The sequence below is a fragment of the Maylandia zebra genome, linkage group LG18 (assembly GCF_041146795.1).
Source record: "Maylandia zebra isolate NMK-2024a linkage group LG18, Mzebra_GT3a, whole genome shotgun sequence".
In the NCBI taxonomy this organism is placed as follows: Eukaryota; Metazoa; Chordata; class Actinopteri; order Cichliformes; family Cichlidae; genus Maylandia; species Maylandia zebra.
In genome coordinates, this window is record NC_135184.1 from 28,301,935 (window position 1) to 28,328,980 (window position 27,046).

At 42.8% G+C, this 27,046-nt stretch overlaps 3 protein-coding genes and 1 long non-coding RNA gene across 7 annotated transcripts in view; 2 read left to right on the plus strand and 2 right to left on the minus strand.

Moving 5' to 3' along the window:
• LOC101466290 (E3 ubiquitin/ISG15 ligase TRIM25) lies at window positions 1-4,409 on the plus strand. Its single transcript, XM_004565362.5, has 8 exons — window positions 1-130; window positions 302-561; window positions 683-1,000; window positions 1,291-1,383; window positions 1,472-1,544; window positions 1,638-1,727; window positions 2,081-2,137; window positions 2,842-4,409. The coding sequence occupies exons 2-8, from the start codon at window positions 304-306 to the stop codon at window positions 3,372-3,374; spliced, it is 1,422 nt and encodes a 473-aa protein (XP_004565419.1). The 5' UTR covers window positions 1-130; window positions 302-303; the 3' UTR covers window positions 3,375-4,409.
• Window positions 4,401-10,885, minus strand: tox4a (TOX high mobility group box family member 4 a). Of its 2 annotated transcripts, none has more exons than XM_004565364.3 (9): window positions 10,745-10,885; window positions 10,566-10,631; window positions 10,162-10,449; window positions 9,825-10,070; window positions 8,175-8,513; window positions 7,934-8,014; window positions 7,119-7,841; window positions 5,187-5,326; window positions 4,401-5,101 (listed from the first exon to the last, which is right to left on the minus strand). In XM_004565364.3, the coding sequence occupies exons 1-9, from the start codon at window positions 10,847-10,849 to the stop codon at window positions 5,044-5,046; spliced, it is 2,046 nt and encodes a 681-aa protein (XP_004565421.2). In that variant the 5' UTR covers window positions 10,850-10,885; the 3' UTR covers window positions 4,401-5,043. The 2 variants fall into 2 exon arrangements, with proteins under 2 accessions (XP_004565421.2, XP_004565420.2); XM_004565363.3 differs by having other exon boundaries at window positions 10,162-10,452.
• On the plus strand, window positions 8,490-22,328 carry LOC111500820 (uncharacterized). 3 transcript variants are annotated; one of them, XR_002721263.2, is made up of 3 exons: window positions 8,490-8,604; window positions 21,881-22,066; window positions 22,190-22,328. It is a non-coding gene; the product is annotated as an uncharacterized LOC111500820 (long non-coding RNA). The 3 variants fall into 3 exon arrangements; XR_013094055.1 differs by lacking the exon at window positions 8,490-8,604 and adding an exon at window positions 10,338-10,472; XR_002721264.3 differs by lacking the exon at window positions 8,490-8,604 and adding an exon at window positions 10,737-10,867.
• Window positions 13,365-27,046, minus strand: part of chd8 (chromodomain helicase DNA binding protein 8) — an 18,491-nt gene continuing 4,809 nt past the window's right edge. The window contains exons 6-39 of the mRNA XM_024806130.2: window positions 26,843-26,954; window positions 26,170-26,376; window positions 25,951-26,019; window positions 25,799-25,854; window positions 25,532-25,649; window positions 25,347-25,430; window positions 25,089-25,226; window positions 24,324-24,445; window positions 23,954-24,197; window positions 23,681-23,857; window positions 23,277-23,420; window positions 23,059-23,157; window positions 22,748-22,907; window positions 22,224-22,434; window positions 21,875-22,070; window positions 21,544-21,714; window positions 21,124-21,414; window positions 20,737-20,957; window positions 20,435-20,637; window positions 19,050-19,206; window positions 18,878-18,967; window positions 18,679-18,782; window positions 18,444-18,567; window positions 18,150-18,225; window positions 17,785-18,053; window positions 17,315-17,544; window positions 16,524-17,198; window positions 16,332-16,435; window positions 16,028-16,249; window positions 15,764-15,859; window positions 15,551-15,664; window positions 15,343-15,444; window positions 15,143-15,247; window positions 13,365-14,535 (exon numbers count right to left, since the gene is read on the minus strand). Coding sequence (XP_024661898.2) covers window positions 14,155-14,535; window positions 15,143-15,247; window positions 15,343-15,444; window positions 15,551-15,664; window positions 15,764-15,859; window positions 16,028-16,249; window positions 16,332-16,435; window positions 16,524-17,198; window positions 17,315-17,544; window positions 17,785-18,053; window positions 18,150-18,225; window positions 18,444-18,567; window positions 18,679-18,782; window positions 18,878-18,967; window positions 19,050-19,206; window positions 20,435-20,637; window positions 20,737-20,957; window positions 21,124-21,414; window positions 21,544-21,714; window positions 21,875-22,070; window positions 22,224-22,434; window positions 22,748-22,907; window positions 23,059-23,157; window positions 23,277-23,420; window positions 23,681-23,857; window positions 23,954-24,197; window positions 24,324-24,445; window positions 25,089-25,226; window positions 25,347-25,430; window positions 25,532-25,649; window positions 25,799-25,854; window positions 25,951-26,019; window positions 26,170-26,376; window positions 26,843-26,954 — 5,872 coding nt within the window. The 3' untranslated portion in view covers window positions 13,365-14,154. The remainder of the gene's footprint in view (window positions 14,536-15,142; window positions 15,248-15,342; window positions 15,445-15,550; window positions 15,665-15,763; window positions 15,860-16,027; window positions 16,250-16,331; window positions 16,436-16,523; window positions 17,199-17,314; window positions 17,545-17,784; window positions 18,054-18,149; window positions 18,226-18,443; window positions 18,568-18,678; window positions 18,783-18,877; window positions 18,968-19,049; window positions 19,207-20,434; window positions 20,638-20,736; window positions 20,958-21,123; window positions 21,415-21,543; window positions 21,715-21,874; window positions 22,071-22,223; window positions 22,435-22,747; window positions 22,908-23,058; window positions 23,158-23,276; window positions 23,421-23,680; window positions 23,858-23,953; window positions 24,198-24,323; window positions 24,446-25,088; window positions 25,227-25,346; window positions 25,431-25,531; window positions 25,650-25,798; window positions 25,855-25,950; window positions 26,020-26,169; window positions 26,377-26,842; window positions 26,955-27,046) is intronic.

The following is a 27,046-nucleotide window of genomic DNA, read 5'->3' on the forward strand; positions in this document are numbered from 1 at the left end:
GTCCACGTAAGCCCCGCCCACCAGGAAGTATGAAACATAACACTGAGGTGCTTTCACTTTTAGCAATGTATGTAGCGAAGACAGAAAACGAATAATCCCGACAAGCCTCCGACACCTTTTGGATAACGAGGTAGGCATTAAATCTTCGAGTGCCTTCATGCTGAGGTTGATGGTTTATTCAAAGCAAACTCAACAGGAAGTGTTTAGACCCACAGTAGTGTGACGCTGGAAAAAGTTTGCATGTCACGCCTTCCTTCTTGCTCTTTCCACGCTCGCTGTCACTCGTATTTTTTATTTTCAGAGATGGAAGATGCAGAGGAAAGCCGGATGGAGGAGATGCTCATGTGTCCAGTGTGCCAGGACATATTCAAGGATCCTCGGCAGCTGCCCTGTGGACACAGCATGTGTATGACATGCCTGGAAGGCCTGATGGATCACTCCTCAGACGTCCCATTCAAGTGTCCAGACTGCAGGGCGCATTTTGGTCAGGTTGTTACTGTGCAGAAGAGCTACGCGCTGGCCAGCATCGCAGAGGACTTCAGGCTGAGCAGGAGGACCAGGGTGCCCACTAGATGCACTTTTTAGAATCTCAAATCTGTTTGGCAGTCTTAAAAAGTGTAAACAACTCTGCGGGACTGCAATACATCATTCTTCATGTCAATATCTGACATTTTCTCCCCAGGAAAAGCAGACAAAATGTGTGTACTGCGACTACTGCCCAGAGAAAAACATCTTGGCTGTCAAGACATGTACAAAGTGTGAGGTGTCGCTGTGCAAAGAGCACGTCAAGGACCACCAGAAGCTGCCAGTGTTCACTGGGCACCCTCTGGTGGGACCGCTGAGCGACCTCGCAGAGAGGAGGTGCCCACAGCATGAGGATGAGGTGCTGAGGTACTACTGCAAGTCATCCAGACGCTACATCTGCAGCATTTGCACACTGGAGGGCAAGCAGCTTAACGTGGCCACTGAGACCTCCACTGTCCTACGGAGACAACTTACCGTGAGTTTAATAACCATCTTGGACTCAATGTTGCACAATCAGGTTATCTTGATTCATTCATTGACCTCTTAAAATCCACCTGGTCACGGGCAACCAGTCTAGGGTTAGGGGTAGGATCATTTCAGCTGTACTGCTAAAATGAATGTATGAGACTAACAACTTCATATCTGCAAATATATCTGTTTAATATGTGAGTAAAACAAAATGAAAATCTGAATCGCAGCCTAAGACTGATTGCTATTTATAGATGTTAAGGCAATTTAAGGTAATATTGTGTGTGCATTTGACAGGAATACATGGACCAGCACTTTAAAACGCTCATGGATCAAATCACAGAATCCAGCAACACTGTAAGAAAACTGCAAGAAGACATTCATCATAACGTGAGTCCTGTTTCCTGACATCTTAATATCTCATTTCAAGGTGTTTACAGTTTGTTCCTGTGGCTAATGTCCTTTTCTTTGAACCCAGAAACAGAAAATGAACTCCATCAACGGTGTCACCATAGTCCTGCTCTTACTCTGGTTCATAGTTCTCTATTACGGTAATAGAACCCCGAGCCCCTTGTTCTTGTGTTTCTTTTGTGTCTATGTGTAAACTCACTCACGTCTGCCTTTTCTTTCTTTCTTTCAACCAGCCTACAACTTCTCTGTGGAGAACCAGACGCTGACAGAAGCGCTGGACGAGCAACAGAACCGCGTGCATGACATCTATTCCACGATCGCAGGTAAGGAGGGTTCAAGTGTCCATTTCACTGATGGAGTTATGCAGTGCAAATCTTTCTTTGTCAGCCCTGCATTGTTTGCTGGGTGCTAATCTAGACGCTACCCCTGCTTCCAGTCTTTATACTAAGCCAGGCTAACGTTCTTCTGAGTCTTTTTTATGTATCACACAGCAGCTTTCATATCCATCTCCTGGCAAGATAGTGAATACCGTATTTCTTGAAGTCAAAATGTTCATGTCTGTGTGGTAATGCAGGGCTGAACAAACCTTTTATCTGCTTTTTTGTAAACTATAATTACTAAACTCTAATTCTGTTCCACTCAGAAGTCTGAATAACATTTATGTATCCCTCCATAGAAAGTTTGGTTTATCATTCCATGAAAAGCTACAGACCTAAAGAAACAGAAGATCAAGGTAGGACTGGCATGAGGTTATTTTTTTTGGTAGCATTTGCGTGTGTGTGATTCTGTCTGTTAAGCTTGATAGCTTGAAAAGTTTTGAATGAATTCTGGTAAAGCTTTGCAGGGGTGTACAATTTGTTTGGCTTACATCCATCAAGGTTTTCAGGGTCAACTGATTTAATGGATGAAAACTGACAAAACGTGTTATAACTTAGAAACTGTTTTAAAATGTGGTGTGTATTCTCAAGATATATAAAGTACCATATAATGATTTAAAGTCATTCAATTCAGTTTCACTTATATGGTGCAAAATCACAACACCTGTCACATTTGACCTCTGACCTCACTTTTACATTTGCACTGTATTGCTTGTGTTGAGACAACTGTGAGTGTGGCAGAATTAGGAGAAACAAGAATATTGAGATTGAGTGATTGAAAGTAAGACTGCAACATTTATTGAATGGAAAACAAGATTGAGAATTAGGAAAAGCGCAGGTAGGTCATCTGGTGACCTCCTAATGGTTAGCTACGGTAGCTTTAGCTACAAAGCTAAGGTAATTGCTTTAAAGTCTTAATAGACTTTGATTTTGTCTTATTTGTTCTGTAAAGTGTTTTGAAAGGCACTTCTAAATAAAATGTATTATTATTATTTTAAAACTGGGGTAGCAACAAAACACTGTATGTAAATGTACTTATAGTCGTGTGTCTGTTTGTCAGGAGCTCTCATGTTGGACCTCAACACTGTCAATCACGTTCTTGGAGTGTCTGCTGATCTCAAAACAGCTGAGAGAGTGAACGCAAAGCTGGATTATCCCAACAGTAACAGCCGTTTCGATGAAGCCCCGCAGGTCCTCTCCTCCCAGTGCTTCTCCTCTGGTGTCCATGTCTGGGAGGTGGAGGCTGAGGGGCACTGGGACATTGCTGTATCCTACAAGAGCATCCAACGAAAGTGCAAGGAAACCAGCGCCTTCGGAAACAACACAGAGTCCTGGAGTCTTGTGCACAAAGGCAAAGGGAACCTGTTTGCCTGCCATAACAAAACCAAAACTCCTGTATCTCGTGCCTTGCAGAGCAGCCGAATAGCAGTGGTGGTTAATTTCGAGGAGGGCAGCATCTCATTCAGTGCTGTAGATTCCACCGTCACACAGCTGCATGAATTCAAGGCTGAACTGAGTCAGCCAGTGTGTCTGGGTTTGGGGCTTCATCACGTGGATCCACCCAGCCGAGTGTCCATTGTCAAAGCTTCCTGAATAATACCGCACACTGTCCCAACATTCAGACAACACTGTGTGCACACTGCCTCAAGTTCAGTGGCCTGAACCAAAGAGAAGATGCTTCAAAGCCAAATCACACCTCAGGAATTTATTTTTATATTGTGAAGCTTTATATGACATGCAAAGTGTGTTAAATACTTGATTTTCTGGTTGTAGATACTTATTTTTAATATAAATCTTCTTACAAGTCTTGAATAGCTTCCAGATATACAAATTGTAAGAATTTTAACATCTGACAATTCATCGTGCCACTTTTGCAACAAATATGCACCTTAACCCCGTCAGTTTTATTTAAGTACTGGATTATCGCTATATTTAAAAATACACTAAATTAAAGCAAAAATAGCTGCAAGAATATGATTTAAAACCTTTGAACTGATTACTTGTAAAATGCAGTTTGATCCATATCTGAGAGATATATGGGAACCAGAATAGATGACTTCTGAGACAACTGCAAGAAATCCATAAGTTTCGATCTCAGCTTTCCTTCTCTTCACGTCAAACGTGAGCTGACACATTTGACGTGGCTGAACATGCACGATGAAGAGTTTGCAGCTTTTTTGAGAAAATGAGCTCAGAACAACCTGAATCTGTAACCTTTTCTGAATAAAAGCCATGACAGGATAACTGTGAAAGCCAAAATGTAGTTTTGTCTCGGCACAATTAGATCAGAGTGAAAAGTCAATAAATTCACTTGGCATTTAAAGATTTGCCAACACAAGCTAGAACAGTCAAGTTAGGGCAACAGCACCAAAAACTGCATGTGTGTCTAAGTCAGCTGTGTATTTTTGCCTGCTCCCTTTAGGGGTCGCCACAGCAGATCACCTGCCTCCATCTCACCCTTTCCCTAGCATCCTTACCTGCCACACCACATCCATGAAGCTCCTCTGAGGTCTTCCTCTTTTCCTCCTGCCCTGCAGCCATGGTGTGTAATTTACAAGCAGGAGAGTTAAAAAGCCTTTGTAAGCTGGCATTGGGGGAAAAGATGGACAGAAACAGAAGTTTGAGCAATTTGTCTCATTTATTAACAAAACATGGAGGTTGAGCATTCTTGAACAACTGTCTGATTATTTTTGAAGAAAAAGGCAACAATCAGTCTGGCAGGCCTCCGTACAAAACAGGTTATTACAGTGATACAAACGTTCTCTGCTAACAAAACAAGAGTCCATTCAGTTACAGTTTCTCTCTCTTCATACAAAAGGAATTAACACTTAAAAATGCCAAACCATTGATTTTAAACCTTGATGTAGAAAATCAGTGAGCACCGAACGAGTTGCTTTTGTCCTCTTTTGATCGTCAACAACTTGTAATAAACAACTAGAAACGAAGAGAGAGAATATTATTGTCTTGATCATATCTCACACTAGCTGCCGTAAGGCCCCTTGGTGCCTCACTAAAAATGGCACACATACTCATATCATTACACATTTATCTACACTGCATACATGCCTTTAGTAACAAGGTTAACACTACTGGGCTGTTCCATTACAGCAATACCAGCTGTCCTGAAAAACAACTGTGTTTCGTGTACAAATCGTGAAATGTATTTCTCTAACGCACCAGTTCTGCATCCACCCTACAGCTATCAACACATTCCTTGCGAAAACGAAGAAGTCTGTTGATGTGATGGACCGCAGCAGCTGTGTTACTTCACTGTTCCCATGTTCTGATTCTTTATGGAGCACCACGCCCTAAATACATCTCTGAAAGACAGAAAATATCATGTAAAAGAAAGTTTCTCTACATGTTGCTGAAAACAAAACAACTTCAGCTTTCACCTCTACACACCTGCAGTGAGTGGCCACACATTCATTACTGCAGTATTCTTTGTCCCAGTCTTCACTCTCTACTGCTGGGTTGTTGCAGCCTGCCCTTACGCACACAGTCTTCACTGCAGCGGTGTCCCGCGACGCACTCACCTCCATCTCCTGAAGAAAAAAGGGATTAATATCAGCAGATTTTACACAAGTCTAGGTTTGCCGCAGCTGTTTTTTCTCCATGTTACAATATGTTAAAATCAGAAGTGAGAATATATCTTTAATTTTGTTAGTTTTATTAAGAAAACTCTTGTGTCAAAGTCAGCAAACTCGCTGATATACACTACCAGTCAAAAGTTCTCATTTAATGGTTTTTCTTTCTTTTCATGACTATTTACATTGTACATTCTCTCTGAAGGCATCAAAAACTATGAATGAACACATAGGATGCTGTGGTAGCCATGCTGGTCTAGTTTTGAATAAATCCCCAACAAAGCACCCCCACACCATCACAGCTCCTCCTCCATGCTTCACAGTGGAAACCATGAAGTATGGAGACCATCCATTCACCTTTTCTGTATCGTGGGCAGAACCAATGATCTCAGATTTGGACTCATCAGACCAAAGCACAGATTCCCACTGGTCAAATGCCCATCCCTTGTGTTTCTTGGCCCAAACAAATCCCGTCTGCTTGTTGCTTTTCCTTAATAGTGGTTTCTTAGCAGCTGTCTGATCATAAAGGCCTGATTTGCGCAGTCTCCTCTGAACAGTTGATGTAGAGATGTGCCTGCTACTGGAGCTCTGTGTGCCATTTATCTGGGCTCTAATCTGAGGATGTTAACTTCACTGGCTGGTGACTTGGATGAATTTATCCTCAGCAGCAGAGGTGACTCTTGCTATTCCTTTCCTGGGACGGTCCTCATGTGAGCCAGTTTCGTCATAGCGCTTGATGGTTTTTGTGCCCATTCGTAGTTTTAGCAATTTTCCAGACTGACTGACCTTCAGTTCTAAAACTAATGGTGTACTGTTGTTTCTCTTTACTTAGCTGGTTGTTTTTTGCCATGATATGAATTCTAACAGTTGTCAAATAGTGCTGTCAGCTGTGTACTAAACTGACTTCTGCACAACACAACTGATGGTCTCAACCCCATTAAGAAGGCAAGAAACTCCACAAATGAACCCTGATAAGGATCACCTGTGAAGTGAAAACCATCTCAGGTGACTACATCATGAAACTCATCGAGTTGGTTTTTAAGAAATATAAAATATAAGACATATTTAGAGTTATCATTTTTTCTTGCTTCATAATTCCATATATCTTGCTTCATACATTTGATGTAGATACACACACCCCCGACCAATTTTATGAAATTACTCAAGCAATGCAAATCTGCATAGACTGATAAATCAAACAGGAATTTGTACTTTCCCCAAGTTGTGTATGTTATATTACAGAGGAGGTGAAAATCAGCAAACAGTTGTTGAACAGTCTTCCACTGTTCTTCTCCAAATATGGAGGGGAACGCTCCATTATTTACATTTTTCATTCATTCGTTTAAAAATATGTCCAACTCAATTTCTGTGTGAAACACTCTGTGGAGTTTTAATTATTTTTGGAATTCCCTGCGTTTTGTCGGGTATTTCCATCAATTTGTAATAATAATAATAATAATAATAATGGATATTTAATCAGAGTAAAAAAGGGCAAAAACCTATGATGAAATCTCTGCTGTCTGCTGAAACAATAGGCAGAATAAATGATTGTTAGAATATTTGATATTAAAACATTAATTACAGTATTTGTTCTTCATTGGAATGAACTATACTCACTGAAGGGATATTATACCCTTAAAAAACTGAAACATACCTGTTAATTAAATCAACACAATTAGTCAGATGTGCTAACACCTGTAAAAGAGGATAAACCCCAAGTTTACTGAACCTTAAAAAGATCTAGCTTTACCTCTTCTGAAGGCAGCACTTCTGTAACATCGTCGTCGTCATCGTCGTCTGCATGGCCTGACGTCTCAGCAGAATCGTCCTCTTGCAGCAGTGACACGACAGGTGGAGCCTGGGCAGGTGTGGTTTCAGTAGATGATGAGGCTGCTGTGCTAGGGACAATAATTGGCAGCGCCTGTTTTCCCTGAATGGGGGCAGGAACAATTTTTATCTGAAGTGGAGGAGGCGGTGTAGCTGTGACGGACACAGGGTGGCCTGGTGTTCCCTCGCGGGGTTTGGCCTGTAAAGGTGGGGGCGCTGGTGCCATCTGCTGGAGCCGAGGTGGAGGCGGGGCATTCTGCATCTGCAGCAATGGAGGCGGCTGACGCGAGGCGTTCGATACCACGAGGGTAGGCTGCAAGGCACGGACCCCTCCAGGCAACACGGTCACCACCTGCCCGCCTCCCTGCAGAATGTGCTTGGGGATTATGATCTTGGTGATGGTCTGGGTCGGAGCGACTGAAGCTGCTGGAGCAGAAACTTTGTTTGCCCCCGTGCGGGAACGTGTGGTCACCTCTGGGACGTCCAGGATGATGTTGGAGGCACAGATGTTAGTAATGGTGTTCTCTTCCATGGTGCTGTTTGCCACACGGGTTCCCTGGTGACCAGCAGAGGGAAGGGCAGCAGGAGTCGAGTTAACCACAGGTGGAGGTGGCGAGGGGGCAGTTTCCATCTCCTCAGTAACAGGCTAGAATGAGGCCATATTAAATGCACGAGAAACGTAAGTCCCAAGAAGCACAGCAATGGACTGGTTTTCTTTCAGAGACAACATGACGTTACCTGTGAGAGCTGGTTGGCTCTGTAAGCTGCGAGCGCTTTCAAATACTCTTTTTTGGCTGCTTCTGTCTTTCTCTTGTACACCTTATAAAAAAGAAAAAGAAGTTTGCTTGTGTTATATTGATGCATTTTTTCCTAAATTATTATAATAAATGCTGACATGCTAAAAAGGAGTCATTTTAAAAGGGGGATTCTACATATTCCTTCTTTGTTTGTCAGTGAAGGCATAACTATACGCAAACACCTGTTTCTGTTCCTCAGCCAGGCTGTCCCACATGGAGGCCACGATCTTCGACACCTCCCCGAAAGAAGCATTGGGGTTCTGGCCTTTAATCGCTGCCTGGGTGTCTCTGAAGAAGAGTGCGTACGCTGAAACCGGCTTTTGTGGCTCATTGGGGTCTTTCTTCTTCCTTCCTTTTTTCGCTCCAGCAACCACATTCGCTGATGCTAGTGTGGCAGGTTTACCCCCACCCCTCCGGGCTGTTCCAGGAGAAATGGATGATGGAAGAGCCAGGTGAGACGAAATGTTGGGGAGACCAGAGGAAGAGGAGAGAGACAATGGAGAGTCCACCAGAACACTCTTCTGAGAAGGGAGAGATTCAGTTGGAGAGATGGGAGAGCAGGCATTAGCTTCATCATCTCCAACACAGCAGTGACTGTTATTCACAGTGCAGGTAAAGTTTTCCACCTTCTCTCAATTTCTTCTATTTTCTTCATGTAACTCTTACTATATGTACGGTGTCAGATGTTCAAAGAAATTAAGCGATAAATGTATGTCAAGAAAAAAAAAACGTACATCACTGAAGCTAAGGAGTAATTGCCAGCCCCCAAACTTATGAGCAAAATGTGGCACATTAAGCATCAACAACAGCAATCAAATGCTTTCAATAACTACAGATCGGTCTGACATTGTTACTCTTCTTTGCATGATCGCATTATTGAAGCCACATTGGAGAGTCTGTCAGTCTGAGCTGCTCTTCTCAGGTCAGAAGCTAACTGTAGGTATTGTTCCTGTGTGAAACCAGTATATAAATAATTAATTTAGCATTACCTATTATTTTCAATCTTAAAGAAAATCAGATGGAGTTTGTTCAGGTTATAAGTAAATTGGAAAAAATATATATTAGTCACGTTTAAGAAGATTTGATTTCCATTAAAACACAACTTTCCACAACATCCTCCTGAGAACCAAGGAAAAAAGAATATTCCCATTGAACTTTTTTTTTGTGATTTCCTTCCTCTTTGGTGCTGAAAGAGGCCCCCCAAACATATGACATACCAATGGAAGCCCAGGATGTCCTCTACTTAGTATATCAGGACTTAAATGGGGGCTGAAATAAATATGGACCAAAAAACCGAGGAGATAAATGATTGGGCTGGTTCTCAGGAGGATATAACAAGCCTCTCTGGCAGATGAACTTCTCTTACGTACGGTCTTTTTGCAAAGTTGTGAAGCCATAGCATCATTAAAAGGTGATCGGTTCATTCCAAGAATGGTCCTGAAGCAGTACTGATTATAATTGTTTATGTTACCAACAGGCCAAGATCACATTTTGCACCCCCTTCTTATCCTGGAGTGCTACTAGCAACATCTGCTTCTGGAAACAGATTAATCAAGTGCTAGGCCGGCCTGGGTGTTTTTATTCTAGCTGCAACCAATTATCTCAACATCTTTTTGTTTATTAGGACTTATTAATGGGACACTTTTTGTTCTTTTAAACTGGACGCAGTGTTTACTCAAGTTACCTTGTTTGATTTTGTGTTAACATAACCACAAAATTTTATATGTTTACTTCACTGTAAAAGTTGGATTATAACTAATATGCAAATAGTTTGTAATCTAAACTACAGTTCCAATACTACGTTGAAAAACGATCCAGGTGTTTCTTATTACCTTGAAGTCATCCATGTCCTCGTCCTGTAAGGAACCTGCTGGGGATGGTGTTGCTGACAGAGGCTGCTTGGGCGCCTCTGAAGGGTGGCCAATGTTTTCACCTCCCAGGCCCAGTGAAAGCTCAGACTGGTTAATAGTAGTAAGGTGACCACTTCCCAAAAGACTATGACCAATGTCACAGAGCTGAACATCAATGGTCATGGGGGAAGAACTGCTGAAATGAGAACCACCAGAGTTGCCCAGTTCCTGTGGAGACACAAAATACAAACTGTAAATAAACCTTTACAGCCCTCAACAAACAGTATCGTGTGTGCGAGTCCACAGGTGAGGTACTTACCAGGGCTGAAGAGCTCAGCAGGGCTCCTCCTCCTGACTGGCCCATTCCCCCGAGGCTCTGCTGCTCCAGGCCTTGAGAACCAGAGTTTACAAAGGTGGAAGCAAAGGAAGGGTCATTGGCTTCTACCACAAGGTTGCTAACAAGGCTACGGGAGCCCGAAGGTCCCCCGGTTCCCTCTGACAGCTCAAAGTGGGCCACCGCATCACTGATACCCAGCGATGGATCTGGATCAAGGGAAATCGGGGGGATCTCGAAAACTTCATCCCCCAGACTAGGAGTATGAAATGTCTGCTGTATGTGCAGGAGAAGAGGTAATGAGTTAGTAACTAATGGACTGACGAAGGTTCGGTATAAGCAAAACGTGTGACACTGTACCATCATGCAGTTTCATGCAACCCACTCACCTCTGAAGACAAAAAGGGGTGTCCTGCTCCACTGATGGTGAGATAACTGTCACTGCCTTCCGAAAACTTAAAAAACAAACAAGCCAAAAAAAACCCCACAGATAGTTAGCTGTAAACTGCCGGTTCGATACCGTTAGTCTAAGAGACCTTTCATAAAAACACCGGTGTCGGTGAGTTACCTTATTTCCTTGGGAGTATCCACCATATGCTTGGGAGTCCAAAAACTCTGAGTCAACATTTTGAGCACAACCATCCGAGAGCTCAGAGTAGAAATTGAGATCCATTGTGAAATAAATTATTAGGTAAGACTACCCCACACACTGTTCAATTTGTTTAAAATGGGATATTTTTTTAAACACACACCAATTTAGAGCAGCTACGCGTGTAGTAACTAAAGGTGCTAGTCGCTAGCTAGCTAAACACTGCTGACTACCATCACGTTGAGTTCGAAGAGATGTACCTTCGTCGTGAAGCTCGGGGGAAACTAGGATAAGGGGAGTGATTCAAAGTTCATAGGAACCAAAAACTCGCATATTAGTTAAATATTATGTGTTATATTATAGCCTCGCAAGGCAGAGTTTACCGGAGGCCCAAAACACACCCATTCAAACACCGGAGACCTACTGCTACTGCTGTGACTAGCGCCCCCTCCTAACCGACAGCAGTATGTCGTGCTAGATTCACGGGCCGTGGGAAAAATTGTAACTGTCACGTGTAGCGGTGCCTGTGTTTTGTTTTGTTGGAATCTGACAGCTATGAACGAATACCACATGAGCTTGTTTAAAAAACGAAAGAACAGGCGTTTCGCTTTTTTTGTTCTGCGTATAGATTTTTTTGGTCTAGAGGAAAGCACTCAAATGTCCAATGAGTCTTAATCATACCTCACACCCGATGTCCCTAATCAGACTATTCCAATATAAAAATGATATATCAGGATTATTATAAGGTAGTATTTTGTAGGTATTACATGTAGTGATTTAAAATTAGTTCAAAAGTCACTTCCAAACAACCAGTGATCCCCTTCATTAACTAGTTCAGTGCTTGTTTGCTTTCATTTTATTGGCTCGGTTGTAATATTCATGAGCCCTTTATTTCATCTTATTTTTTAGAAATGCAATTGTCTGCTCTAAACACAAAACCTACATTTACTGTCTTGGTGCTATTGCTCATCTTTAATTCTTTGTGAATATCAATATACTTCTCAATTCTAGCCTACTTATAAAACTATGGTACATATCCCAACATAATGGACAGTAACAGCAATTTGAGAAATGCAGGAAGTTTTAATCACCCCTCACCTATTTTGTAGTTTTTCCTCAAAGTCAGTAGCAACAACTTGAAAGATCCCCATTAACCACTTTAAACATTACTGACGTTTGCTAAACTTATGTGATTTCTATATGCAAAAAAATATGTCCTTAAAGCAGCTAATCAAATTTGGATATTTGCTTGATTCCAAGTTCTTTTATGGTGGTGTGAGTCATAGAGGTGGGAATCACCAGACAGCCCACAATATGATATCACAACATGTAACTCAGGATACAATATCGCAGTTGTCAACATTTTGCAATATGCCAAGTGTTGCGCTAACATATATTGCAATCTTTCACTTTTTTTGAAATTGCAAATTATGTCCTCAAAGTTAAACTTTGTCAGTATCTATTTTATCCACTAGGATAAATTTCAGTTATTTTTTTGACTGTCAAATGTTCCAACACTGTCACTAAAACCGGCCATAAACGTTGCCATAAGCCAGTCAGCCTGCAGTTAGAGCAGCAATTACATGCAATCTGTTTCTGATAATACAACAATTAACTGTGAGAAATCAAGGAAATATTACAGTTGTCTAAATAGACAGAAATTCACATTTAACCACTACATTTGTACTCAGCAACCTTCCTGTTTTATAGAAATATAACCAGTGAGTTGAGTTCCCTTGAGTTGTCCTTGTTGACAAAGACTCATTCAGACTGATGGCAACACGTTGGCAATCAGTCTGCATTTATCAAATCAAACAGTAATTATGTGCAATCCTTTAACAATCTGAGTGTGACAGTAGCCAGTGCAAGTCACACTGTGACCGTTTGCATAAACGTTGCATCCGATCAGGCGACATGAGGCCTCGTTTGTAATGTTCCCAGAGTATTTTAATGTATTTTACAAAACATTACCGTATTGATACAATATTACGATACCACGCTGTATCGACTCTTTTCCCTTCCACCAGTGAATAGTATGTACGATCACGCTACGGGGACCAAAAAAAACCCCCCCCAAAAAAAACCCCCAACTTAACCATTAATCTCTCTTTCCACCACTATCAGCATTTACTGAATGCAATTATTCCCCTTTTAGCGAAGGATTTTAATGAACCAATTTTATCAAATCCGAGTTATTTCTCAGGCTTCCTGTCCCAACTTAAGGATTTCCTCACGCTGCTCTGTTATGTAAACCTTAATCGCAGCCCAATCCTCAGGAACACCTGTATCCTAAAAACACACTAAGCTCAAGTTGCACCAAATATAGTGTTTGCACATCCGTGTTACATCATTATTTTCACACATTTAGCCTCGAGACAGAGTAAACTTCACAATAAATACTACTTTAGTTTCCAATATAGCTTAATAACTGCATAACATATCTCGGTTCAGGGGAAACGGGAATAATTGGAGCTCTTATACATCATCGTCTGCTGTAATCAGGGCATGACTATTAAACAGGAGGACATTATGTGTACAGACAGCAAACTTCCTTATTGCTTCAGCTGAGTGGAAATCGCAATAACACACACAAACGTGCTTTCACTGTAGATTGCTGTTATTCATATCACAGATACAGTCAGGTCATAAAACAAGAATAGTAACTCAATGCCGTCATCTTTGCACCATAGTACACAATTGACCAGCTCTACATTGTACAATACACCCATCCTCCTATTACGTTTCAGTAACTAATAACGCCACTTTCCCCTCTCCCTCCCTCCCTCTCTACCCCTAACCCTCCCATAGAGTGAAAACACTAACAGTACATCCATAAACTGGATCCCCTTTAAAGTTCACAGACTCGTTTGGACAAAACGAGACCCAGGGGAGATTGTGGGATCTGGCTCTGCTCAGTACACGTCCAGTTTCATGTAGCGCTAGAGGACCAGCTTTGAGGTTCTTAGATAAGAAAAGTGTATCTGTACAGCAGGGGTCCCCTTTTGGTCACGGCTGGGAATGTGATGGGAATTCGTAGGTTTTAGAAGGAAGTAGAGGACAAGGACCAGTTGACAGGTAAGAAAGCTCAGCTTTTTGCCGTTTTATCAGAGGTTAGAGAGGAAGATTGAGGAGAATAAGGACCAGACACGATTGTGAGGGGGGGAAAAAAACCCAAACAAACAAAAAATAAATTGAAGGGTGCAAATCTGCTCCTCACATGGAAAAAAAAAATCCTATGTAAAACAAATGAAAAGATGTAGCAACAAATAAACCCTGAAACAAATTCATCCATAATTTGATACATAATGATAAAAATAAATGATTAGGAATAACATGATTTGTTTTGGAAAAGGGGACTAAGTCAGATGTGTTTGGAGAGGAGGGTTCAGTCAATCCTCTGAGCTTGATGAGGAGTCAGAGTCTTTCTGTGCTATGATAACATCGTCCAATAGCGCTTCCTGATCCGAGCTGTCATAGTCCCCCTGTGAAAGGCTGTCTCCTCCTTCCATTTTAACATCAAAGTCTGGACTGGTGAGGAAGTGATGAGAGGACTCCAGGTCCTCCTCGTCCATCATGTAGGCTCCATCTGACACCAGAGTCTCCTCTTCAACTCCGTCCAGGTTGGGGTCTTCGGGGGTAGGCTCTGGAGTGTGGTGATGGTGGTGGTGGTGGTGGTGGTGATGGTGGTGATGATGACGGCGACGGCTTTTCTTCGGGATCTCCGAGTGCTCCGTTAGCAGTCGGTGGAACAGGGTCTCCGGCAGAAAGCCCTGTGAGAAAAAGCAAAGAATCAATATTATCTGAATTAATATGAATAATTCATCGAGTCGGCACAAAAATCAGAGTGAAAAATTATCTGATTCATTGAAATTTATCATACAACTGTTGTGAGAGGCAATTTACTGCCATCTGGGTCATCATCTGACGCCGTCATTTGTGCTTAATTATAGCATCAAGATCATTTTAAGCACAGCACCGCTGCGAGTGTGGTGCAAAAGCTTTGGCTTTGTCCTGAAGGTGGTCAGCAAAATCAAATGTGCATGCTTTAGCCTTAGACTGCTTTATTTCCGACAAGCTGTGCCTGTGATGCTAGTAGATGACTCGCACTCTCTGGTTTGCTCATTTGCAGTGCTCTTCATAGGTTACATTTGTTATTACTCTAACAAAATGACTGAATTCATCTTCATAAATTGGCACAATGAGCACAGAGCTTTCCACCTCCATTGGTGCCTCTTTGCAATTGCAGCGTCACAATTGCGCCCTACTTTGTTATGAATAATTAATAATGACGTCGACCCAATGAAGTATTAGAATTATCAATAAAGATGTAATCTAATCACAAGAGTCATGTAAAATTATAGCATCTTTAATACATACAGAATTCCGAACAGTTTCGGACCACTCCGGTGCTACAGCGTTGTCGGGATTCTCCTCCAGATATTCTCTCAGTTCTTGCAACATTGGACAGAAAGCAGCTCCAACCTACAGAGAAACATTTGCATGCTTGTTAGCGAGGGGCATCATAAAGCCTAAACGTAAACATCACCAGTCTACGCTTGTGTGCAACTGCGCCCCACCTTCTTCCCTGTCCTCATGTTGATGAGTTTGACCTTCTCATTGCCTGTGATGGCTTTATCTGCCCTCCTCCTTCTCTTCCTCTTGCTCCGGTTCACAAGAAGCTGAAGAAACAAGATATGATGAAGCATAGTCCCGTACCCGTTTCGCCACAAACTGTCACCAGGGTTTGTTTATGAACCAGGACATGAATAAGAGTCATGAATTTACCTCCAGCATGTCTCCCTCCACTTCATAATCTGGGTTTTCCTTCAGCCACGTGGGCGGGTCCCTGCGACGAGGCATCCGCTCCAACGGATCGTGGAGTCCATCCATGTCAGAAAACTAAAAAGAAAGGAAGAGATATGATGATAAGATTATGAAGTGATATCAAACACTGCTTGGTTTCTGTTGCAGAGGAACATGTAAACCTGACTCTTGTACCTCTTGGTCCTTGCGCTTCTTCCGGCCACTGGCTTCTCCTCCTGACCCATTGGGCATCAAGGCCTGCTTGGAGAATGTGAGCTTCAGGCCCTCCTCCTGGCAGAGTGAGAGGAGGTGGTTTGTATTTTTAAACACAGACTACACATCACAGTCAACAATATTTTAGCAACTTGCATTAACAGTCAACAGACTGCTTCAGGTAAGCTGAACAGAATTTGCCGGTGTATCCCTACAACAATTCTAATGTCTCAACCTTATTCTCACCTTGAGGAGTTTTACAGTAAATTCGCCATCTTCTCCATCTGCCCCTGGGACGGCAGGCATGATGGGGGGTTTACGCATCACCCGTGTGTAAGCCATCTCATCTCCCACCAGCTCCGAGTTCGGGTTGAGCTGAGCTTCAGACACGTAACGCCGGCCCGAGGGCCACTGACCGGTCAGCACGAGGGTGCACAAACTGTCCAGGCGGTTGATCAACACACGGTCCTGAAACAAAAATAATCCCATGAGTGAGTCTTTTACCGTGACAAAACCCCACACATGTATGGATTAAGTGGCCATAAATTACCTTGGGCCAGTCAACTCTGAGGGGATCAGGAGGAGGAATGCCATCCTGAGACGTAGTCGTGGAGAGTAAACTATTATCTTCATCCACATCGCACACCTTCATTCCTGTATAGATTGAAAAGAGTAACTTAGCACACAGGTCATTTCTATCTCCCGCCCCACTCAGCATTTTTTCTTTTAACTACCAGCTCACCTCCTTCTACCTCCGCCTCACTCTCTCCACTATCATCACTGCTACTCGATCGATCTGAGGACGACGAGCCCGAATCAGAGTCTGAATCCGAGTCAGACGCTCCCTCCCCCTTCCTTCCCCCTTCCGTTTTCTCTCCCCGCACCTTGCTCCTCTTGAAGCTCCAGCCCTGACCTCGCATTTTGCCGTCATGGTGACTCAAGGGCGTACTCTGCAATCCAGCGGCGATTTCACCTGCGAGCAACCCAATATTCTCATCGGTTCCCTCCTCTTTCACCCCAAGCATGTGCTCCTCAGTCTTGGGCTGGCTGAGTGTCATGATGGGTGGTGCCTGGGGTGGTGGAGGTGGAGGGGGAGGTGGAGGAGGTGGGGCCTGCTGGTTCTGGATGAACTCATCACGGGCCTGGCTGAAAGTGAACTGTGGGTCTGCGAAGATGGAGAGCTCAGTGCGGCTGACGCCGTGCAGTGATGCGCCCAGCATTAGCTGGCGATCGTGCTCTGGAATATTCCACCAAGCAGGGAGCTCGGAGGTGGATGGAGCCAGAGCGAGACGTTCCTCCAGGCAGGGGTGGGGGAGGACTCGCTCACGAAGGCGACGCAGGAGGCTGATACGGTAAAGAGTACGGGAAGCGCGTTCTTCAGTGATGGGAGCCACAGTCTGGGTAACCTCTGCTGGATCTGAATAAGGTGAGCGTGAAATATGTTAAATCATGTGGTAGATATGGTAGGACACTGACTACAACATACGGGGGGGGGGGGAAGAAGAAGCCAAGCATCAATCAATTAGTAATTACCTTCACGGCCTGGACGCAGGTGGCACACCCTCCGGCACATGGCGACAAAGGAACGGAAGTATCGACTGAGGCTCTCATCGGTTTTTTTATCTAGACGGGCAAAAGTACGGAAACGGGTCCAGTCAAATTCTGGCTCTCCTCCTTCAGGAAGACCGGGCTCCTTTTTGATCTTCTCCACACCGAAAGTTGACACCACGCGGTAGAAATCACATTCTTCCCTACGTGTCCACCTGGAAGAAACAGAAGAGAAAGGGGTCAGAATGAGGACGGTATTTTGTATAACTGATTCTGAACTAAAATGGAAAATACTTAAATCTCTTTACGTGTTTATAATGTGACATGGTAACTCAGCATTTCACCTGTAAAAGGTAATATTTCCAAAATCTTAAGCAAGATTTACAAAATAGTGATTTGGTGGGATTAAAGCTTTTACTACTGTGTGTTGAGACAGTAATATAGCAGAAGTATACCTTTGCTGTCGCTCCTGCCGTGCAATCTCCTTCAGCTTGCTGGCCTGTTCGCACCGCCTGCGCCTGCGGTCACCCTTCGCTTCGGCTTCAATCTTCAGCTGCTCTTGTCTGTAGCTGCGCTGGTAAGCTGTGATCAACCGCCGCAGCCGTGCTGTGAGCGATGAGCTTGAGGGCCATTCGCAGACACCGCTATGGCTAGCTGAATTTTCTATGATCACTGGTGGAGGTGCCTTATCTTCCACAGAAATCTCCTCGTCCACATTCATGGACTGGAGGACAAAATAAAAATTTGTTAGTGCTATCATCCAAATCTATGACATTAGAACAGTGCTGCCACATCCAAATGTGATGGGTCTGATATGTACCTCCTCAAAAAGATCTTTGGTGTGTCTTGATGCAGGCTTAAATTCTGGGTCTTCTGAGTACTTATCATAGTCACCCCTGCATTTAAAAAAAAAAACAAAAAAACAAAAAGATAGAAGGAAAAAGTAAACAATGCAATTATGCAGTAATCTAATTTAACTTAAACACAGACATTTGAAACTTTCAAAACTGACAGAAATGTGAAACTGTAAAAGCTCACAGTTAATTTGAAAATCTGCTACAAATCTATAAGCAAATAACTTCTAAAATCGGCCCAGTTTGCCAACGACACTCACTCGTCTCCCAGTTCAGCATCACCAGTGTGCTGCTCGGCATCAATGGCCTTGTCATCAGGCCGGCCGACTCTCTCCAGGAAGCAGAGGCAAGGATCAGCGCGCATGGTCGTGTACATCTCATAACCTAAGAGCAGGGAAAAGTCGAGGCTGTTAAACGCTAAATCTTTGACCACCAACACAGAGCAAGAACTGAGCCTGTCTTTAAACCACAATAAGATCCTCACACTGAACCCACCGTGCTTGAATACACCAGCCAGCAGTGAGCGGTCTGCGTCAGAGTCCCACCATCCTGCGGGCACCTCTTGCTGCTCCATCTCAGGCATCCAGATATCAACATCCCTATGAAGAAAAAGAAAACAATGTATGATATATGGCCAGGACTGGCTGCTGTTTGTGTGCGCACTTGTCTATATATATATATATATATTAGATACCTGATATCAGCTCCTTTCAGGACAGAATCAGAATGTTCACCAATAACTTCCTGTTTCAGGTAGTATAGCATACGCACCCTCAGCAACACCCTGACATGGGAGAATAGAGGTTTATATCCATGGTGAATAATCTATACAAATATACATACACACAGCTGACTGGTTCACTAACTTGTTGCACTGATGCTTGAGGTGCTTGCGGTAGCTGTCGTCAAGCAGCAGGGTATCAGGGTTGTACTTGCGGATCCACTCCACCTTCTGTACATCAAATGTACTCTGGGCTTTTACCCTCTTGCCCTTTCTGCCTCTAGGGACAGGAATAGAAAGGCCTAGACACACAAAAAAAGAATAAATACTGCTATTCAGCTTTTACACAGATTAACAGATTTGCTCTTTAACAAGCTAGGAACCACAGTTAGGTCCATAAATATTTTATACAGAGAACTTTGTTCTAAATTTGGTTCTGTTCATTACAACAATGATGAAACGACTCAGATTCAGGTGAAGTGCTTCTGAGTTGTAGTTTAGCTTTAATTCAGTGAACAAAAAGATTGCATAAAAATGTGAGGAGCTAAAGCATTTTTTTAATAACACAATCCCTTCATTTCAGTAAAAAGTAATAGGCAAATTAAATAATTGCAAATAAAATGTTCATTTCTAATAATTGGTTGAAACGCTTTGTTGGCAATGACAGCCTGAAGTCCTGAACTCATGGACATGACCAGATGCTGGGTTTCCTCTTTTTTAATACTCCACCAGGCCTTTACTGAAGCAGCTTTCAGTTGCTGTTTGTTTGCTTTCTGTCTCAAGTTTAGTCTTCAGCAAGTGAAATGCATGTTCAATTGGGTTGAGGCCAGGTGAGTGACTTGTACATTCGAGAATATTCCACTTCTTTGCTTAAATAAACTCCTGGGTTACTTTGGCTGTATGTTTTGGGTAATTGCCCACTTATATTATAAAGTACCACACAATTAATTTGACAGCATTTAGCTGGATTTGAGCGGACAGTAAGTCTTTGAACACCTCAGAATTCATTCAGCTACACCAGCGCCTTCTTTCTCTCTCAGGATGTACTAAACTGTAGAATCTTCCATTTGTAATATTGTATCAACGTCTCTGATGTTTTTTTTTTTCCCCAGCAGCTTTAGGATAGTTCATTTCTCCTGCACGGAGAGCTTCTTTGACTTCATGTTGTCTGTTCACAGCAAAATCTTCCAAATGCAAGCGCCACGCCTCAAATCAACTCCAGGCCTTTTATTGATAATGATTTAATGAAGGAGTTGCCCAAACCTGCTCATGAAACAGTCTTTGAGTCAATTGTCCAATGACTTTTTGTCCCTTTAAAAAGAGGGCGCATGTTAAGGAGCTAAACTCCTAAACCCTTGTGGATATCCTCAAATGAAAGTTGAGTCTACACATTATGTCTATTATATACTATAACTGGAATATGTTTCAATAAATGGGTAAAAAACAAAAACAAAACCTGTGTCAGTGGTCAAATATATATGCACCTAACTGTATGAGGGATAAATGGGAATGCTAAGTGCAGCTCCATACCCGAGTGGTTGAGTAGCGTTTGTGGTTCACGCCCATTCTCTGGCGGCGTGATGAGCTCCCAGATGAAACTCTTGATGTTCTCGTCTCCACGATAGTGAAGCAGACAGAAGACCAGAATAACGCGACAGATCGTCTCCACATCACGCTCGCTCAGACGCCGCTTACACCTGGCATGGGATAAGATGTCCCTCCAGCGACCCCAACTAAAAAAGACGAACACAGGTAAAAGAGTGAAAATAAAGGACAAAACCCCATTAAAAAGAAAAAAATATATATTTATACAGGAAATGCACTCTTCGCACCCATAGACGAGAAGGTGTTTCTCCACCCGGAAACAGTCAGTGCGGCCGTAACCACCTCCGCTGTGGCGGTCAGACCGCCGAGAAGCACGCGAGTGTCTGGAATTGGACGGTGGGTACTCTTCATCACTGTCTAGATCGGACAGGTCTCCACCTTCACCTCGTAGACTGGAGAACTGACGGGTCTGCTTACGAACTCTTGGAGTGTCGATCACAAGAGTGTTCTGTGAAGAGAAACACGTTATATTAAGATGAACACAATAAACAACTCAAACTTGGTGTATGAGAGGATAGGTGCTTTTAAATAAATCTAATACAAGTTGACACCATTTAGCTCTACAATTCTCATATGAATTTCTTTACCAAAAAAATAAAACAGCATAGCTTTACCTTCCTATTGATTGTGTCCATGTCTATGTCTGCTTTCTTGGCCCACTTCTGCCAGAACTCAGGGTCATCGAGGGCGATGTCAGTACGGTTCTCAGAGGCCACAAAGCTGGCTTTAGAGAAAGTGGAACCTTTTCCCTCGCTCTCAATGGTGATGGTAGTGGCTCTTCGCTGAAGGATCTGGTCAATATCTTCCTCACAGAACCGACTACCCTCGTCGTTCTCATCCATGATGGCAGCATAAGCCCCCTTCCTAAGCAGATCTTCTATCTCCTTCTTGGAGAACTGCTGGATCTGTCGAAAGGCATCGAATTTACAAATTACCCAGACTGGATTTCAAAAGGCTAGTTTTGAAACAAACAAAAATATACTACAACTGATCAATAATGTGGCACGGCAGTCTGAGTCTGTGACTTTTCTTACCCCATTGACGTTGCTGTCTTTGTTGCCACTCATGCTTTGCAGGACTGCACGGTCTAGGCCTAGCTTCAGACTTGCTTTATCAAGCATCTCCCGCTCATAGGAATTTCTAGTGATGAGTCGGTAGACCTTGACAGCCTTTGACTGGCCAATACGATGACATCGGGCTTGGGCCTAAAATAGCCATTTAAAAAACAAATTAAAAAAACAACACAAACAAAGGGGTCAAGAGAGCAGAACTTGCACAAAATGAGGAGAAAGTACAAAGTTTGAACCAAATATTTTAAGATTGTTTGATCTTTTGGTTATATTCATGCCACTTTATGTCTTGTACCTGCAGGTCATTTTGAGGGTTCCAGTCAGAGTCAAATATAACACAAGTGTCAGCAGCAGTTAGGTTAATACCCAAGCCACCAGCGCGGGTACACAGCAGGAAGACAAAGCGGTCTGAGTCAGGTTTGCTGAAACGATCGATGGCAGCCTGTCGCAAGTTCCCACGCACTCTACCATCAATTCGCTCATAAAGGTATCTGTAAAAGCAAGTTACATTAACCTACCACACAGCATTCTGCAAGCACTAACAAATATTTCAAAAAGATTTTTAATGATCGCTGACTTAGCATCATTTGACATTTATTTATCATTTTAGAAAAACTGCAACATATACACTGCGGTCATCATACCTCTTGTTGATGAGGTAGTCCTCCAGAATGTCTAAGCAGCGCACCATCTGGGAGAAGATGAGCACTTTGTGGCCACCAGCCTTGAGGCGAGGCAGCAGCTTGTCCAGTAGCACCAGCTTTCCAGCCGACCGAATCAGAGCCTGCAAATGGAAGTCAGGGGCCAGGGGGTCATACACCTCCCGCAACTCTGCTACGATCTTCTCCTCCGCACCTGAACATAACAACGAGAACATATTGGTTTTAAATAAATATGATACCTGCTGGCAAAACCTGCAGTGCTGCCGCTGTATTTTAGAAACATCACATGTTAATAACATCTGCCAAATATCAAATGATTATATGAACTACATGGCACAGTTTAGGTCTGTGAGCCTGAGTGTACCAAAGGTACAAAGAGCTAAAAAAAAACTTCGACCTAATGTTGTTTATCAATGCCAGAGGGTGAACTCTGATAAATAAGCTGTCTCCACTAGAGGGGAAAAAAAAAAAAAAAAACAAAAAACTCGTTAAGAGTCATGTAATACCATTGATGAGGTAGGGGTGGTTGCAGCACTTGCGGAGCTCCATCATAGTGTTGAGCAGGTTGGGGACATTGCTGTTACTGCTTGCTCCTAAACTGAGGAAACTGAAGTTTCTCTCCAGAATGGCCCGGTAGTACTTCTTCTGGATATCTGTCAGCTCAACCTGAGAGGAAACAATTGCACGTTATGTTTTTTCTCCCTTTAAGCTCACCAGTGATGTTATGGCAATCATCAATTGAGATCCTTGGTTTTTTTTTCTTTCTTTTTTTTGGTGAAAAGAAAAGGTCTTGCATTAAGATTTTATTCCATCTAACCTCGATGATGGTCTCCTGTTTGGGTGCCAAGTTCTTCTCTACATCCTCCTTGAGCCTTCGAAGCATCATGGGTTTCAAGATTGCTTGTAGCTTCTGAACCTAAAGGACCAAAACAAATAATCAGCTCAATAGCGGGCAAGGGAGCCGATGCGTATATGTAACTACGACAAACAGAATAAGGTTATCGATGCTAACGCCAATATTTAGGCATGTCGCACCTGTTCCTCTGTTTTCAAGTCTCCAAAGTCTCTGAGAAATTCAGTTTCAGAGGGGAACTGGGCAGGCTCCAAGAAATGAAGCAGACTAAAGAGCTCCTCCACAGTGTTCTGGAGGGGAGTGCCAGTCAACAACACTTTGTGTTCCTGAAAGAACCACAAGACACAAATTGTGAGATGGAAGAAAAAAGAAGGGCGAGTGTAAAACCGTGTGGTGATAAATCAGGGACGATGCAGAAGGAACAAGATCCCAAAAAAACGGATTAGCTGAAGTCTGAAAGTTTTTTAAAACCATTTGGGGTGCACTTCTGTGTAAATGAAAACAATTTTAATTCAATTAAAACTGTGCTGGACACCATTATGTCAGTATTCCTGTTATTCAGCAACATTAGCTGTGGTCCACTCACCAGGTCCAGCATCTTTAAGCTATCCAAAAGCTTGCAATTACGATTTTTGAGACGGTGAGCCTCGTCAATGATGACGCAACGCCAGGCGATCTCCCTCAACTCGGGGCAGTCAGATAGCACCATCTCAAAGGTTGTGATGAGAGCATCGAACTTGTACGCACCCGGGATTAAATGCTCCTGCACACAAAATCATGATTTTCATTATACATGTGATGAACACATTACAAAAAACACACAAAACAAATCGCTGGCGATCATAACCAATAACTTTACCTTCTCATCTTTGCAGTACATCTCATACTGCTGTATCATCTGTCGGCTGGCCAGGCTGCCGTGATAGACGATGGCATTCATGTTGGTCCACGTAGAGAACTCCCGCTCCCAGTTGGTGATGGTGGAGAGGGGAGCAATGACCAGAAAGGGGCCCTGGACACCAGCAGCATAAACCTCAGATAGGAGTGCAATAGACTGGATGGTCTTCCCCAGACCCATCTCATCTGCCAGGATACAGTTCTGCCTAAAATAAAGAAACATCATTTGAGTGCAAAGTGCGGTGGTATGTTCACACTGTCTGAAACTAGTTTGAAGGTTAAAATATGTTTCTGACCATGGTGTTAAGCAAGAGAGTGTGTGGGATAAATACCTGTTGTACCAGTTAAAGAGCAGCCAGTTGACTCCTTCCAGCTGGTACTCTCTGAGTGTGTTACCATTCTTGTACTCTCTGGTCTCCTCCAACTTTTTCCAAGAACTAGCAGGAGGCCGTGCCTAAATAGAAGAGAAAAAATAGATGAAAAACTCACAAGAAACATCGTTGTTCCCTTACGTAAGTTCTCATTTTTTCCATTAAGCCAAGTTTTGAAGGAAGGAAGGAGACAAAAGTAAAAAAAAAGAAAGAAAGAAAGAAACTCAAAGAAGCATTTCTGCATCTTGATGCAGAGCAGATTAGTCCTGTTGGAACAACTGGGGATTTTCTAAAGTTTGGTTCACAGTGAATGGTAACCTGCACTGAACATGTTTGATTTGTGCACTGGGGGTTGTGTCAGTTTGTTTCTGTTACACACAAAGTGTCTCTCTAAACTGTTTACGTTAAACATTTAACAGAGAAACACAGGGACAAACTTAAAGTTACAGCTTCCTCCCACCATTGTTTAATTTAACTGTAGTTTGGGATTCTAAAACACGGATGCTGGATACACATCTTCATCCAAGCCAGCGTCTTCACAATCACGTGCTCTTCCAAATTTACAGTCACCAATAGTATTTCTGGACTTATGGCCTGACAATTTCACATCAGTGGCTGTGGTCATCACTGTAATGTTGTGTTGAAAAGAATACAGGGTTGTACTATCAGACGTCACAACATAAATACACACAGATACATTACTATATCTTTTACATGACTGCTCACCGCTCTCTTAAGGCGAGGTTGTCTGTTTTGGATCTTGCTGAATTCTTCAACCTTGCCTTCGTCCACATCCTCCTTCAGCTCCCAAGTAGCATCTTCATATGGCAGAGAGCACCACTTCACCAAGTAGTAGATAACAGGCTGACAGGACGAGAGAGAATGGGAATTAACACAAGCAATTTGCAATTTTGCAAAGGGAGGTCAAAAGAACCATGTCCAAAATTAGGCCACATAGCCAAAGGTTAATGCCTCATCTCTCACCTCGCCGTTGTCCTTGTCCACACTGTGGGACACATCCAGGATCCTGTCCACCTCCACGTAGTCTGGATTAAAAGGCTCCTCGTCCTAAAGAAAACAATAGCATTAGTCACAGACAGCATAAGGATAAGTGCATCTAACTGAGATACACCCAAGCTGACAGGTTTCAGCGTGTGCTTCCCGCTCACCTCCTGGAACAAGTGCCTCATCTGAGCTTGCTTGGTCTTGAACCTCTTAATCTTTTGATGGATCCTCTTGTCTTTCTCCAGCTGCTCCAAAGTGGCCCACTCGCAGTGCAAGTATGAACTGAAAACAAGAGTGTGCAGTTGTACTCATTTTTACTCACTCACCCATCCCCTCAAACAATAAAAAAAAGAAAAAAAAAGAAAAGAAAAAAAAAAAAAAAGGTGTCACGTGCCAGAGTCAAAGATGCTCAGAGAGACACTGCAACTTACTAGTTTTTGTATTTCACAAAGAATTCTTCTATATTTGTATACTGGCCTGGAAACACCTTAAAAACAAAAGAGCAAATTTGAAGCCATTACGCCCGCAACAACTTAAACTATATTAAGTAATTTAGTAATTATAATTAATTAAGTGAACGTACTTCCTTCTTGGTTAATCTCATGGAGAGAATTTTGTCTACAATGGCAGCATCTTCTTCACTTGGGTTTTCCTGTAAAATAAACACGTGTCAAAAACTCACACTACAAACATCACAAATAGCCACACATAAATGTGAATAAAAACAAACACCCCAAAATACACACAACCAGCATCCGTCTCATCGTGACAATAAGAAGAAATGATATTGTTCCACACTCACCACAAAGAACTGCATACTGGGCAATCCATCACCATCCAGCTCCACTTCCTGTTTGAGCTGCACTGGTGCCCCACTGCTGATGGAAGCCACAGCTGCCGCGGTTGTAGTAACATCTACGTCTTCCTGCTCGTCCTCATCATCTGTTATCTTGATATCTAGATCCTCAGTGTACTTCTTTCTCTTCACCACACGATTGGAGCGTCTCTTCTGAGGAGAGAGGGGCGCAATTTAAACGTGTGTATTCTGTGCAGCAGGAGCTGAGTGTTATTAGACAGTTTTTATTTAGAATTCATTATATTTCTGTGGTATCTTGACTTATATGCCCCCTTTTTCCAAATCGGTTCATAACTGGGACGTCCCAGCACATAACTGGATGTGTGTCAACCACCTGAGACAGGAAGGGAGGCTACTCATCTGCAACTACCAGGTGGTTTTATTAGGACAAGTCTTTACTGTGGAAGTACTCCACATACTCTTAATTTTCTGTTTATTTTATGTCGCAATTATTATCACAAAGACATCAAATCAGGGCAATGTACTGTCAACAATTGCTACCAACAAACAGTACGATTATGAAGTGTTCACAGTGGGGCAAAAAAAGAAAAGAAAGGATGGCTCAACACTATTTGTTGCGTCTACTTGTATGATTTTATGAGCATGCATGTGCTTGTACCGTAATCATGTCATCCTCCAGCGCAGCAGGTGACGCAGGACTCAACTCCCCGTCAGAGTGGTCTGAGGACGCGTTTCTCTTTCTTTTCTTTGCTCCAACTAGAGTGATAGTACTGTAGAGTGGGGGGGGGGTTAAATATGGCTTTCTTCAAAGCTGCATTTCTAAATGTACAGAAATAAGCTGTGCATTTAAATGAGACATCTT